Genomic DNA, 15,368 nt, shown 5'->3' with positions numbered 1-15,368 from the left:
GGCAAAATTTCAAGTGTGCATCAATTCCTCTAGATTTATCTGCAGAAGTGGTCTGGGAGTGGGCCTACATTACTTGCATCTTTCTGTTTATGTACTGAAACAAAATTGGTTCATATGTGTTGTTGAAGTTAAGTGTTTAGCAATATTCTACTACAACAGGAGGGAGGATTAGAATTCAAAATGATTTTAATAAATTGGAGAATTAATCTGAAAACAATAATATGAAATTAAATAATGACGTGTAAAGATCTGCACTCAGGAAGGAAAAATCAAATACACAAATACAACATGGAGTATGACTAGTTAGGCAGCGGTACTGCGGAAAAGGGGCTTTTGGTGGATTACAAATTAAATGAGAGTCAACAGTGTGATGCTGCTGTAAAAAGAGCAAATGTCACTCTGGGTTGTAGAACAGGAGTGCTGTATGTAAGCCATGGGAAGTAACTGTTCTACTCTACTCGGCACTAGTGAGGCCTTAGCTGGAATGTCCAGATGTGGGCACTATACTTTCAGAAAGATGTGGACAAACTGGAGACAGTCCAAAGGAGAGCAATAAAAGTAATAAGAAAACATGACCTATAAGGAAAATTTGAAAAAATTGGGCTTGTTTAGTCTAGAGAAGAGAAGACTGACAAAGGATGCAACATCTTCAAATATGTAAAAGGTTGTTATAAAGAGGACAGAGATTAATCACTGTTCATGTCCAAAGGGGGTAGGAAACGAAGTAATCAGTTTAGTTTGCAGCAAGGGAGATTTAAGTTAGATACACCTCTACCCCAATATAACGTGACCCAACATAACACGAATTCGGATAGAACGTGGTAAAGCACTGCTCTGGGGGGCGGGGCTGCGCACTCCAGTGGATCAAAGCAAGTTAGATATAACGCAGTTTCACCTATAACATGGTGAGATTTTTTGGCTCCCAAGGACAGCGTTATATCGAGGTAGAGGTGTATTAGGAAAAACTTTCAAACCATAAGGATAGTTAACCACTGGACCAGCTTACCTAGGGAAGTTGTGGAATCCTTCTTGGAGCTTTTTAAGAACAGGTTAGATACACATCTGTCAGGAATGATCTAGGTATACTTAACTCTGCCTTGACGTAGAGGGACAGACTAGATGGCCTCGTTAGGTCTCTTCTTGCCTTACATTTCTGATTGTACACAGTCATAGACACATTTCAATGCTCTGTTTAAGGACTGCTTATAAAATTTCTCATGGCCACCAATGAATTTAGTCCTGCTATTTTTGATATAGGAAATACTGACACTTTTTAAAGTATCAAGCTCCTCAGCCTCTCTACTTCAAAATCATTCTTCTCTTTAAGGAGAAGGCCATAGAGTTAAACGTGAGCAATAATTGTAACTGTATGATTCTCAGGCACATTATTCCAATCCAGTTGTGGAAACACCAGGTCTCTGCTAAGGAATGTGTTGACAAGATTCCATCATGAGAAGTGAGGGGAACAGGCTTCTGGCAGGAAAAATCCTACTATCCATCCTGAAATGGCTCAATTCCCCCTCCTAGCACCTGAGAGAGAGAGAACCAAGGCTCTACATATTTCCCATCCATCTGCACAGGTGAGGAGAGAAATACCAGTTGAGCAGCCAAATGTTAGAGATGGGTTGTAGGAAAGCCATGAGGATGTAGCGGGGTGGGGGATCTTACTCTCTCACAGGCCTCCATGCAGTCCTGTAGGGTCAGGCCACAACCTGCTCCTAAATAAACTGATTAGTGTAATCTGGTTTTCTTAAAAAAAGAAGTGCGGTAATTGTCAGAGTAGAAGGTACCAGCTCTTAGTGTTTGGCTGATGAAAGCAGGCAGGGAAATGTATGCCCCTGTAAGCCCCTATTCACTGACAAGAAACAGCCACAAAGTATTTGGCTGCCCCTAATATTTTGCTGCCTCAGGCATCTGTCTGTTCTGGTGTCTGTGGACTATCTGGCTGCAGAGTGGAGGATATGAGAAAAAGATGGGGGAGAAGCTGAGGGACAGAAACAGCAGAGTTTAGTTAAATGTGGTAGGCATTAAGCACACAGCAGTATCTTCTCCTTGCAGAAATACAACATGTGCGTGTTAAGACCGCTGTTTGCTAATGGCACGTTAACAAAAACCCTAAATGAGAATCAGGCTGGAAGTATTTCTCTCCAGGAGAATAGGATCGAGCTGACAGCTCTTGCCATCCAGGGTATGGAAGACAGGCGCTCGCAGGAGGAACTGAGAGAGCAAGAATCATTTTGAAGATGAGCCATAACTGCAGTTTGTTTAAAATGTTTAATTTTTCTGATAATTTGTTCTAATCATCCAATTTAAAAAAATATTATTTTAAAGAGCTGCTGACACCTTATGGAAAGCATCTCTCTCTCTCTACTCGACTGCCTCCATCTTCTGTATTTGTTTTCCATCTGTTTTTCAATTCTAGGGACATCTGCATGAAAATAAAATCTTTGTTGATTAGGATTTCAGCTGCTCCTGGTACTTATTGCTCACTTGAAGTCATTATCCTCAATCATAATCTAACACAATTAAATAATGTGGCGATGACCATCATGTCACCCACAAAGGATTATGAAACAAGTCAACCCTGATATAAGCAGGTGCGACTCCTATTGAAGTTAGTGGGACAGTTTCTGATCTCAATTACACTGGGAATTTACACAACTGATGTCACTGGGAGTTTTCCCATTGACTTCATTGGAAGCAGAATCAGGCCCTAAATGCAGAATGATTGAATTGAGCCAAACTCCCCCCCTTCCCTCCCCCCCCCCCCCCCCCCAGCCAAAGGTCAGAATAAGGGGCTCGTGTGCTGGAGTAGCCCTAAATTGTACTGGTTGTCCAAGGCCCATATGAGCCTTGCAGCAGCTGAAGACAAGCCTGGCCACACCCCTTCCCGTGACCCTGACTGCACCAACATATTCCAGAATGCCCTCTGTATCCGCAGTCTCTTAATGTAATTGACAGCAGAATCTGGACCAATGAGAGTTGCAGCCATTTACGACAAGGGCTAAACTTGCTCCTATGATTTCAGATGAGGCACAAGCAAAAAGGGAAAATGAAATCCTAAATATACAGAATCTAGTTCCCTGTAAATACAGAGTTAGTGAAATGGAACTCACTTTTTGACTCACCCATATTACAACTGGGAAAGTGAAACACCCATATTACAGAGGGTGATTAAAGTAATGAGAGAATTGTGGATAATTTACCTGAGGGAGGTACTTCAACGAGCTCTCTTGCATAAAATTACCATGTCTTAAACCTTAAGGTCAGGAGGCACATTTAACAGTTGGGAAATGCATTTCCCAACACAGAGGATAGGAAGAGCTGGCATGGCTCTTTATCGCTGACAAACAGGGAGGGGCCATTCTGGCGGTTCCTGTTCTGCAAAGCCCTGATGTCAGGAAATCTAGTCAAGAAGAAACCACAGCAGATGACCTGCCACCTTAATACCCATGCAACCTGACTGGATATGCCAGCATCAGGGGTGGAGCTCATGTGGTGCTCCTGGGTTAAACATTTCAGTGCCAACTCCCACTCTCCTCCACCAGAGAAAGTGGAAGGGATGTGCCCTGCTTTATTATGAAACATGTTCAGAATGCCTGCCTGGAATGACTTCTTATTAAATATTTATATGTCGATTGATGTAAATCAAAGCAATTTAAATAACTGATTTTAACCATGATTTCAAATCAGCAAGCAGGAAACCTTGATTTAAGTCATGCTTTGCATTTGTACTTTAGTTATTTTTCTAAAGAGAGTTTGATTCTTATTGGTTGATACCAATAAACCATATTGTTTTGCAATTAAATATAGGCTTCACACTAATTTGGGTGCTTCATTTAGCTAACAAGGAGGACGCACACAGAGACATACATATACCCCCACACACAATTATTTAAGTAGTTATCTCACTTATTTATTCAAATTCCCAAATATTTAATTTGTTATAAAATGGTGAATGATGCATTCTTTAGTTACTAGAAGGTGATTAATTTTTAATTAATTTTGGGATTTCTGTCAAGTTATATTTAGATGGAAATTCAATTAAATATGCACAACAGCAGTATTTAAGGTTTTTTTATTAAATAAAAATCTTGTAAAAGAGCTGGATAAATGGGGGGGGGAATTATCTAGAAGCTTATCAAAACATGTTTTGCATTTAAAACTAACTGATTTATTACACAAAAGGAAGTATTATCAGTAGTTAGTGAACTGAACGGATTGTTCTGATTAACATGTCCTTCAAGATGTTAGAACTAGTAGATCTCATCCTCTCACAACTAGTTTTTATTCATATGCTGGGAAAAGGAAGCAAGCATTCCTGCTTTTTCAACTCCCAATTGGTCTCTTAACTTTTAATGAACTAGTCATTGAACTCAGCTTGTTGAATAAACTGAAATAACAAAAATATTCTCTCTGCAGCTGCAAGAGGCTACTGTTGTAAAAAGCCGGTTTTGCATTTCAACTAACTTTGGTTCCAAGTGCTTATCTAGTGGCTTCCACCAGTTCAGTAGTTCGATAATTATTTTATCAACATTGTGCTAGGAACCATGCACTAAACTAGATGTGGAGGAAGGAGGTGATGGGTGAAGACTAGCTCTTTAAAAATTGGCAGCACACATGTGTTGCTTAATATTTTTTGTATTTAAATGACTTTAATAGATTATAATAAAGTTTAGGCCTTAGCATAGGTTGTCAATTTCCAATTGCATTTTAATTGAATTGTATTATGTTAGCACCCAAATATCCCAATGGGGACCCATTGTGCTGGGTGCTACACAAACATACAAGAGACATTCCTGCCCTGAAGGGCTAGTCTTCACCTATCACCTCCTTCCTCCAGATCTAGTTTAGTGCATGGTTCCTAGCACAATGTTGATAAAATAATTATCAAAATTTACAGGACAGGAGAGAAGTTGAGGTTTGCTCTTCCCTCTGTTGATTAACTGGAATTTCACTGTTGAGGTTTATCTCTGACTTAGTTAAAATGGAAGAAAACTCTGCAAGGGTAATAACAGGATCCCACCCAGTAATCACCTAATAATATTTAGCTAGTTTATGTAGATACAGGAACTGATTAAGACATACCCATAGTGCCTATGTCTACAATGCAATTAAACAGGCACGGCTGGCTCATATCACCGACTCAGGCTCGTGTTTAATTGTGGTGTAGACATTCAGGCTCAGGCCCCTAATTAAACAGCTCCTTAGTCCAAGCCACACAAGCCTGTCAGCTTGCACAGGCCAGCCATAGGTTTTTAATTGCAGTGTAGACATATCCTATGGGGCCAATCCAATGCCAACTGAAGTCAATGGCAGTCTTCCCATTGGTTCAATGGGTGTTGGATCAGACCTCAGAGGCACAAGCCTAGTGTCTCAGCTCAAGAGTTATGTGATGACATCAACCGATGAGCCTCAAAACGTGACCCAAGTGATATCAGTGCCTGAATCTGTAGACAGCCTTGAACTATAGTTCTTCCTCTTAAATGGGAGAACTGCCCCATGCATTTTAATGGGTTATTAATTCAGTATTCTGCTGTTCGGGGGGGGGCTCTGCCAACACTCATCCAGAGGGACAGTATGCGTGGGTAGCCCTTGCTGCCATCACCCTATAATGTTGTTTCTGGGGTGATAGCCTGCCCAAACAAACATGTTTGTGGGACCCCACCAGCATAGTACATGCCTTTTATGTGGGTGAGCCATGGCAGTGTGGCAGGACACACTGTAACCCATGAAGCAAGCGTCAAGGGCTGGAATGACTTGGTGCAGCCCTGTTTTGGATAGCCTCTTTAGAATTATGTGCTTCCCCTAACCCCTATTTTTACAGCCCTCAATATATTGCCTTTATCTTTAGTGCTACGTATCTGGCCAGATGTGTCTAAATCAGTAGTAAAGGAGAACGAACGTCAAAAGTTCTCCAGTGCTATAGAAAATGGAGAAAGTACACCACTGTAGTGTCTCGCCACTTGTGTGTGGCATTAGAGGCTGCCCAGAGAGGCATGGCCCACAACCACAAGCTACAGCATACATGGGAAACTCTGGCCCAAACTGTGTGGTTCTTATAGCACCAGTGAAGACTGTCTACTCTTTCACTAACCTCTCAGGTCCCCTCACCACTTTCCTGGGCAACTAGGGACCTTGTCCTTGAAGGATGGTGAAGCCCTAGCCTGCAGATGGTTGAACTGCCCTGAAAATGTATATTTGACAAAATGTGTTGTTGCCATGAAGGGACTGTTAGCAAGAGGATCATGCGGCACAGCTTCAGATCTGATACCCAGGGCCTCTGTTCTTTGCTTTTGCTATCCTCTGCACCACACAGAAAACGGGAGCACAATTCATAGACATCCCCCTCTACTGACAGCCTGCTAGGGCATAGCTGCCCTGGGAAGAGCTAAAACATAAATGGAAAAAAAGACTGTTTGTATCTAATACACAGGAAAAATAGTTCAAGAACAGTTTATCTTTGGAAATTTCAACCCCATACCACTGCCAAAATCAGCTAGACCGAGGATGACCTGTTAAGTAAGTGTTAGCTATGGAACTTAAATATGCCCCAGACATTTTAGCTTAGTACTGTACTAAGTCCTTCCAAGATTTTAAAAAACAAAAGAAACAAAGAAACGTATTTAATTTGCTTAGTTGCGGGCCATTCCCAATCTTCCTTTTAAATATTCTGCCCCTTTGGAGATGTAAACCCTACTATCCATTGTTCCTAATTTGAAGTGAAGCACTACACAATGCCAGTAATATTTTTTTCAAATGTTATTAAAATTGAAAATTCCAAAACACTTGGAATGAAGCCATAAATATTTACAAAATCTAAAGTTAATTATAAATCAATAAAGCTACCAGGGTATTACAAGTATTAACACTTATACCAGAAAAGAACTAGACATCAGGCATATAAGCAGTATAAGTACATTTATTACATCTTAAAAAAAAAAAAAAAAAAAAACACCCTTGTTTCTAGTGAGAAAGAATTCCATGCACTGCTTTATTGCTAACCTTTCAACAGGATCCCTCAGCATGACGATAAGTTTGGCATGGGGCTGGAAAGCATGGATGAAATCCTGGATTAAAAATGGAGGTTCTCCATCAGTACTGTTGTCATAGAAGAAAACCCAGGCATTGTTATCCCACATTGTAGAAGCACTGGCCTCTCCTAGAAATGACAAGTATTTACAATGAGTATCTGTGAGTAATTTTTTTTTCTTTACATTGGCACAAAAGATGTAGATCCTGATCCTCAGATGGTGTAAGTCAGTCTGGCTCCATTGACTTTCATGGCCTTATGCTGATTTACACTGCCTGAAAATCTGGCCCATATTTCTGCAGAATCAGGAAGCTCTTAAAGACACGTTTATATAATTACACAAATTATCACTGTCATTATGCTGTACTTCTGAAAATGGTTGATGAATATGCAAATATATTTAACTTTAAAAGGGTGTGACCAATTATGTAATGGACAGAATTTGTACTCTAGTGGTAGTAGAGCTATTTCCTACCGTCCAGACAGGACGAACTTATATCCATCCCATAGAGATCTTCAATTCCACCTTATCTTTAAAGTACTTTCTGAGAGTTACTTTTAACACTTCCCTAATTGCAGGGAAGTAAGCCCTAAGTGAATGACATCATTTGTAATGGCCAGCCTGATAAAAAATGTAAAGAACCACTCCAGACAATCAGTATTGCTTAAGACCAGTGGTTCTTAGCCCCTGGTGGGCCGGGCCGGTTTGTTAACCTGCCATGTCCGCAGGTTCCGCCGATCGCGGCTCCCACTGGCCGCGGTTTGCCGCTCCGGGCCAACGGGGGCTGCAGGAAGGGCGGCCAGCACGTCCCTTGGCTCGCGCCACTTCCTGCAGCCCCCACTGGCCTGGAGTGGCGAACCGCGGCCAGTGGGAGCTGTGATCAGCCGAACCTGCTGTTGCGGCAGGTAAACAAACCGGCCCGGCCCGCCAGGGGCTTTCCCTGAACAAGCGGTGGCCCCAAGTTTGAGAACCACTGGCTTAGACCATGAACTGAGAATTTGAGAGATACAGAGGCAATGTGGGAATAAAAGCATCAGTCAGCTTGTCTGTGTCACAGTGTATTGAATCTTTCCTTCTCTTCAGTTATTATTGGAGCTTTATTATACACCATCAGAGATACTGTACCATAACATCATGTCCCATTGTCTCAAGTACAGATATGCACTTAAAAGAAAGACAAAATCAACTGATTTCAGAATGAATAATAAAATACAGTTAAAGACCAGATTCTGATGTCTTTAGGTCAAGAAAAACCTTACTCTGAAAGTAGTGTCATTTATTTTAATAGGACTACTCCTGGAGTAAGTTGCTACTCAGTAACTACTCAACTGAGTAAAGGATATCAGAATCTAGCCAATAGTATCACATACTGCATCTATCTTTTAAACTGTACTGTCTCCTTCTGCTGAGTAACACTAAAACTAATGAGACAAAATTTGCTTCAACAAAATGTATGCTTTAGCCTTTTTCAAGCTCTCTTTTTGCCAATGTGGGAGGCACTAATTTCTGTTAATGAGTTTTTGAACCAAAAGGGATGAGAAAAAAAAACCCTTGTAATTGATAGTTCTGTGATTTAATCATGTACAAGTACATATATGCAAATATATTCTTATTGTAGGGAATTTTCTTTTTCTCTTTCTTTGCCTCCTCCTCTTCTTTGTATTTGAATCCTCATTTTGGAAAAATCCAATCAAGTTTTTAAATTTAAAATAAAAATTGCCAAAGCCTTCATACTAAATAAGCATTTATCAATTCCTTTAGGCTCCACTTTTACCTACTGTACTTCACTAAAAGAACCTGGAAGCCATTAGAGACCAGAATTATTTACTGATATTCTCATTGTCACTGTCTTGAAAGGAGAAATTGGGGCTCTACAGTCTAAGACTGGAAGTCCAGAAGATCTGTGGTTTCTCTTTCCAAATCAATTATAAACACCATTACATGACCTTGAGCAGAGCATTTGACATGTTAGTTCAGTACAGGTCAGTTCAGCTCAAAAGCTGGGTAAAGTGGAACCGCAAAAGACTAAATGCAGCATTGGAGCAAAATCCCCACACCAAAACAGGAGTGAGAGTCTGTATTTGTATTACCGGTGTAACAAACAAGATCCAGTGCTGTAAATATGTGTGAAGGCATGTGTGGAATATAAATCTTGCATGGACTGAATAAGAGCAATGCATTTAGATATATGAGTACTCTGACAGTCCAGATTGGCACAGCTCCACTGAAGTCTATGGAATTACACCAATTTACACCAGAGAATTTGCCCCACAGCCTGCATCCAATTTAAGAGCCGTGTTAGGCCCCAGATGCATCGGAACCAGTGTTGTCCTGCTGTGTGGGAAGAGGGCAGGAAATGAGGAACCCAGACAGACAGTGGGCTCCATCCATCCTATTGCACAGAGGTGTTTGGGGGGCCAAGCAGCTGTCTAGGGCATGGGCGCAGGCACAGGCATGAGTCCATATATTCATGAATCTACCCACCAAGGAAGCAGTTGACAGCAGCTACAGAAGCTATAGTAACTGCGACAGAAAGCCATTGAAAATAATCTGCAGCCTTTCATCTATCTAGGCAGCCAGCTATCCCGCAGACATAAGCATGGTGTCTGAACAATTAAGATATTCCTTCTCGCCTTTGCTCCTTTGGAACTCCTCTGAACAACAACCCATATAGGACCAGATTCTACCATCCTTACCTACAAGAATAAGAATAGTGGAGTCTAGTCCTTACTTTGGCTGTGGATTTGGATCCACATGTTTACTTTTGTATACATGCTCTCAGTTTCCTCATTCAGGAGAGTGAACTTTAAGCTAAAGATGCTGGTTTTGTGCAGTTAATTTAGTATAGCTTGTGTTCGGAACCAAAACAGGATGACTGTGAGGAACTAAAAGGAAAAAGAAATTAATTCCTACCCATTTGACAGTGTCTCTTTACACATAATACAAATTTAATATCTGTAAAGAGGGTACCCTATTCAACACATGTTGAATTAATCACTGTTATATCCACTGCATTTATATATCAAATTATCATAGCACAATCAAATATGTACTAATTTTTCATATGGACTTAAAGCACATACTTCATGATTAAACTGCCTACTTTCATTAAAAGAATAAATTTACAATGTCCTTAGCCTGAGATTAATGGAATAAAATCATGTCACGTTTTCATAAAACATTCTTGTGAATTTATCAGATTAATGATCGTAAATAAAAAAGTCCTGCTTAGAATGCCTGAAGCTAGAACAGCAGTGTACTCTACAGGTCTTCTAAAGATCTACTGTTTTATTTGCGAAAATATATTACCTAATAAAGATATGACTCAAAGATTGTTAGAATTTGAAAATACTGTTACATGACAAAGTTAAAGGAATGTTTATAGTTTTAATTAAATTTCCCTTTTTAATAATCTGAAGTTTAACAATGCAGCATTCTAAGGAAACCTGATTTTCATACATAATGTAGACTGTCTCTAGACTAGATTGTTTTTTACTGAGGTCATAAAAAACTGATTTAATGAGCATAATAATTCAGAAATTTTCCTGCAAACTTAATAAGGGCCAAAGTAACCTTGGCGATAAGGGAACTGAGACTACAGAAAAAACATGAACTCTAGAAAAAGCTATAACAAGAGGTAAAAGTACTTAAAAATGTACTCTGCTAATTTAAATAAGTGAACTGGGTTTATCTAAGCATTTCACCTGTGAAAGTATTGTAATACTGTAATATACTGTAGTACTGTAATATAAATAGCAGGAATATCTGCAGATGTCCCTGATGGCAGAACTTCACAGGACCCAGTACTGCAATCTTGCCAGGCACAGAACATCCATTTAGGTAAAGGAAAACAACCTGCCTCCAGAGGAAAACAAATAATGCACCTATCTGTAGACAGGGGCCTTACCTGACATCAAATGGCCCTCTGCTATGATTAACTTACCGCAGACATAAAACACTTTGATTAAGCTTATTTTACCATCGCTATAAATGTTACAACGAATTTAGGACCATATTTTCATAAGTAGTATTTGCAGTACCAACGATGATGTGGTTCATCTTGCTGCGCCCTTTTGTTACATCACTCTGTAACACACCCTGAATCTGATATGCAGCCAAGTCAAACAGATCAAGGTAATCTTCCACTGGGTAGCGATCATGAAATCCATCCCTCAGACGAATTATTCCTAAAAACAAAACCCTAATGAGTAAAAGAGAAGCTAGAAAATTAAACTCAAGAGCCAGATCCACAGTTGGAGTTAATCAGCAAAACTCCATTGACGAAGAGGGAATTAAAAAATTTGGAGGAGATCTTTTGTTTATTAATGCTTTTCACCTACCAATCTAATTAACAGTAATAGTAAATTGAACTGGTAACAAAATGATATCAAGGTATAATTCCTATTTTATTCTTTTGGGGTGGATCCAATTTCTGTGAAAGCCAATAGCAAAACACTGTAATCCTTATGCTACATTTTCCTCTACATGCACCTTGCAGCATCACCGGCCCATCTCCAGCATCACCGGCCACTCTTAGGTATCCTCTGCTCCTTTTTCCTTTTTGTGCCTGCTCTCTCCACTTGTTCCTGATCCTCTTCCCATTTCCCTATTCCATCTTGTGTGCATTCCTGTTCTTACTCTAGAGATTAGTAAGGCCCAGCTCTGAGAAGCTGCCCTTGCCTTACCTTGATTTATACATCCTGGCTCTTCAATTGCAAATTACGCCAATTTAGATCTATGGGAGTCTGAGTGCAAGGGAGTCTGTTAATGTAAGGAAATCTAACGTTACACTTCACCTCTGAATTTGGCCCTGTCTCTCCCATATGCACCCTCCTGGCAGACACAATCAGCCAAGATGCTTTGGCTGACAAGCCCTACATTTAAACATCTGGAGATTAGAAGCAGGGTATTCTCTGTGGAAGGTTCTAGGAACTGAAATTCACTCCCTCCATTGATCTGACAGAACTTGAGCCTATTAACCATCAGGTCATGATATAAGGCTTATCATTTATTTCCAGGCTTTTACCTGAGGGGCTGACTGTGAAGAATGAATTTGATTTTAATAGATTTTTAAGACTAGGAAAGAATGCATTATGATCATCTACTCTGACTCTCTGCTTTGTACAGCCCATAGAATTTCACCCAGTGATTCCTGAAGTAGAAGAAATTGTTTCTTTCCTATTATGTCTAATTTGGTGGGGAAATCTATTTGAGGATGACATTTACTTGTGCTATACTGTGTGATTCCTAAATTATGACTGTGCACTCAAAATATCTGATGAGCACATTTTAGATTTCTAAATATAATAATAAATTAAATACATGATTTATGGTAACAGACAAGAAAAACTAATGTGGAAAAGGAGATATCTACCTATCCTTTTCTTCATTTGTTTTGTTTCCGTGTGTGTGTGAATACACACAAATATAAAATGTGTGTGTAAACAGATATAGATACCTCCTTTTCCACGTATGGGTGGGGTTAATATTTATATGTCTAGCCAGAGAAATGCAGAGCGTCTCCAATCTCCATTCAGCCAAATACTGAAATCCTAACTCAGGTTTTACTCAGTCGTCACTCAAGGATATTTATATAAATAAACCATCTGTGGTATATACATGAACATTAAACAAAATATCACAGATGTTATTAGAAGTGAATCAGGAAAGTTGGGCTTTTCTAAGGTCTAGTCTACACTACAGAGTCAGGGCCACGCAAGACAGCTTACATCGACCTAACTATGGAAGTTTCTACACTTAATCTCACTCCTGCTGACGTAACTGCCCTGTTATGCCGTCTTAATAACTCCACTTCCATGAGTGGCGTAGAGTCAAGGTCAATATAATTAGGGCAACGCACTGTCAGTATAGACACTGATTGTTACTAGCTTTCAGGAGCTGTCCCACAATGCCCCACACTGACAGTACAATTGATACAAGTGCTCCTGGTGAGGACGTGCACTGCTGACACAAGGAGCAAACTGCAGACATGCACAAGCGATGTAATTACTGTGGTGACTGTATGCCAGTATATGTTAAGACAAATTAATTTTGTAGTGTAGGTATGGCCTAAGTCTGAGCCAACTTTCTACTGAGCTGCTGCTCCACAAATGAAACACTTATGTGTTCACTAAGGGCTACTTTTCCAAGGAGTTTAAAGAAGAAAACAAGTAAAATCTAAAAAGGGCACATAACCATTTCCCTGTGCAGGATATAGAACCCCAGCAAAATAAGAAGATAAATACATTAGCAGAAAAAGGATATGCTTTTAAACCAAACTAAGGAATACAATCATAGAATCATAGAAATGTAGGACTGGAAAGGACCTTCATAGGTCATTTGGTCCTTCCCCTGCATTGAGGCAGGACATAGTACTATGTAGACCATCCCTGGCAGCTGTTTGTCTAACTTGTTCTTAAAAACCTCCAATGACAGAGACTCCACAACCTTCCTAAGTAATTTATTCCCAAGCTTAACTACCCTTACATTTAGGAAGGTTTTCTAATTTCCAACCTAAATCTCCTTGTCTGCAATTTAAGCCCATTGCTTCTTGCCCTGTCCTCAGTGGTTACAAAGAACAATTAATCACCCTACTCTTTATAACAATTTTCACATACTTGAAGATTTATGGGCCCCCCCTCAGTCTTCTCTTCTGTAGACTAAACAAAACCAGTTTTTCCCTCGTAGGTCATGTTTTCTAGGCGTTTAATCATTTTTGTTGATCTCTTCTAGATTTTCTTCAATTTAGCTATATCTTTCCTGAAGTGTGGTGCCCAAAACTGGACACAATACACCAGCTGATGCCTTGTCAGTGCTGAGTAGAGGTGGGAAAATTACTCCTCGTGTCTTGCATGCAACACTCCTGCTAATACATCCCTGAATGATGTTTGCTTTTCTTGCAATAGTATTAAGTTGTTGATCCATATTTAGTTTGTGATCCACTATAACCCCCAGACCTGTTTCTGCAGTACTTCTTCCTAGGCAGTCATTTCCCATGTGGTATTTGTGCAGTTGATATTCCTTCCTAAGTGGAGTATTTCAAATTTGTACTTATTGAATTTCATCCCATTAAATTCAGACCATGTCTCCAGTTTGTCAAAATCATATTGCATTCTAATCCTGTCCTCTGAAGCACTTACAACCCCTCCCAGCTTAATATCATACACAAACTTTATGAGCGTACTCTCTATGCCATTATCCAAATCACTGATGAAGATAATGAATAGAACCAGACCCAGGACAGATCTCTGTGGGATACCACTCAATATGCGCTTCCAGTGGGATTGTGAACAATTGATAACTACTCTCTGACTATAGTTTTCCAGTTAGTTGTGCACCCACCTTGTAGTAGGTTCATCTAGGCTATATTTCTCTAGTTTGTTTATGAGAAGGTTATGTGAGACAGTACCAAAAGCCTTACTAAAGTCAAGATATAACACATCTACTGCTTCTCCCCCCCTCTGCCTCCCAGCATACACAAGTCTTGTTATTATGTCAAAGTATATTAGGTTGGTTTGACATGATTTGTTCTTGATAAATCCATATTAACTGTTGCTCATTACCTTATTTTCTTCTAGGTGCTTGCAAATTGATTGTTTTGATTATTTGCTCGATGATCTTTCTGGGTACTGAAATTAAGCTGACTAGCCTATAATTTCCTGAGTTGTCCTTATTCCCCCTTTTTTAGATGGGTACTATATTTGCCCTTTTCCAGTCTTTTGGTATCTCTCCCCTCCTCCACGGATATACTCCTCTATCATTTTATCAAAAGTTAATGGGGGACTTACTTAACTTGAAGAAGGCACTACTCTCTGAAGAGTTATGCTTCCATTTCAGTAACTGCGGTTCTTTTGAAATGTTAGAATCTATGTTTACTCACCAAATCGCTTCCTTGTCCACCAGTGTGGTTCTTTAATTGCTGAGAATCTAACATCTGGGTGTAACCTGAGCCTGTCATAAAGATCGGTCGTTCCACATTTTGGCTGGCCTATTATGTAGAAATGAGGAAGACAGCGCAGCCGATAGTGCTTATCCTTATAATGATACAAGTGGTTCCAAAATACTTTTCTGAGGTAATCAAATATGGTCCGAAAACGCTTTGAATACAGTGCATATGAGTTTGTTGTGTAAGGATCTGTTGTAGTATTTCCTCTATATTCTTCATACCAACAAGGATTCTTGCTATTTGGAAGGAATTTATTAGGAATTATAGAAAACATCTGCAACATAAAGAACAATAATTTCAGTCAAGCAAGGTTTATAATGACACTTTCTTATTTAACACAATTAGTGAACACAACGCAACCACCATCATTTTTCTACATTTTTTTTTTT

At 39.7% G+C, this 15,368-nt stretch overlaps 1 protein-coding gene across 7 annotated transcripts in view; it reads right to left on the bottom strand.

Moving 5' to 3' along the window:
* Positions 1 to 15,368, bottom strand: part of CHST15 (carbohydrate sulfotransferase 15) — an 85,903-nt gene that overhangs the window by 13,938 nt on the left and 56,597 nt on the right. For all 7 annotated transcript variants that reach the window (XM_034775148.1, XM_034775155.1, XM_034775152.1 and 4 more), the window contains exons 3-5: positions 14,914 to 15,253; positions 11,075 to 11,221; positions 7,006 to 7,162 (exon numbers count right to left, since the gene is read on the bottom strand). In XM_034775148.1, the coding sequence (XP_034631039.1) occupies positions 7,006 to 7,162; positions 11,075 to 11,221; positions 14,914 to 15,253 (644 nt within the window). The remainder of the gene's footprint in view (positions 1 to 7,005; positions 7,163 to 11,074; positions 11,222 to 14,913; positions 15,254 to 15,368) is intronic.

This window comes from Trachemys scripta, chromosome 7 (genome assembly GCF_013100865.1).
Source record: "Trachemys scripta elegans isolate TJP31775 chromosome 7, CAS_Tse_1.0, whole genome shotgun sequence".
NCBI classification, from domain to species: Eukaryota; Metazoa; Chordata; order Testudines; family Emydidae; genus Trachemys; species Trachemys scripta.
The sequence above is the reverse complement of the archived record's forward strand: the minus strand, read 5'-3'. Positions and strand labels throughout refer to the sequence as shown.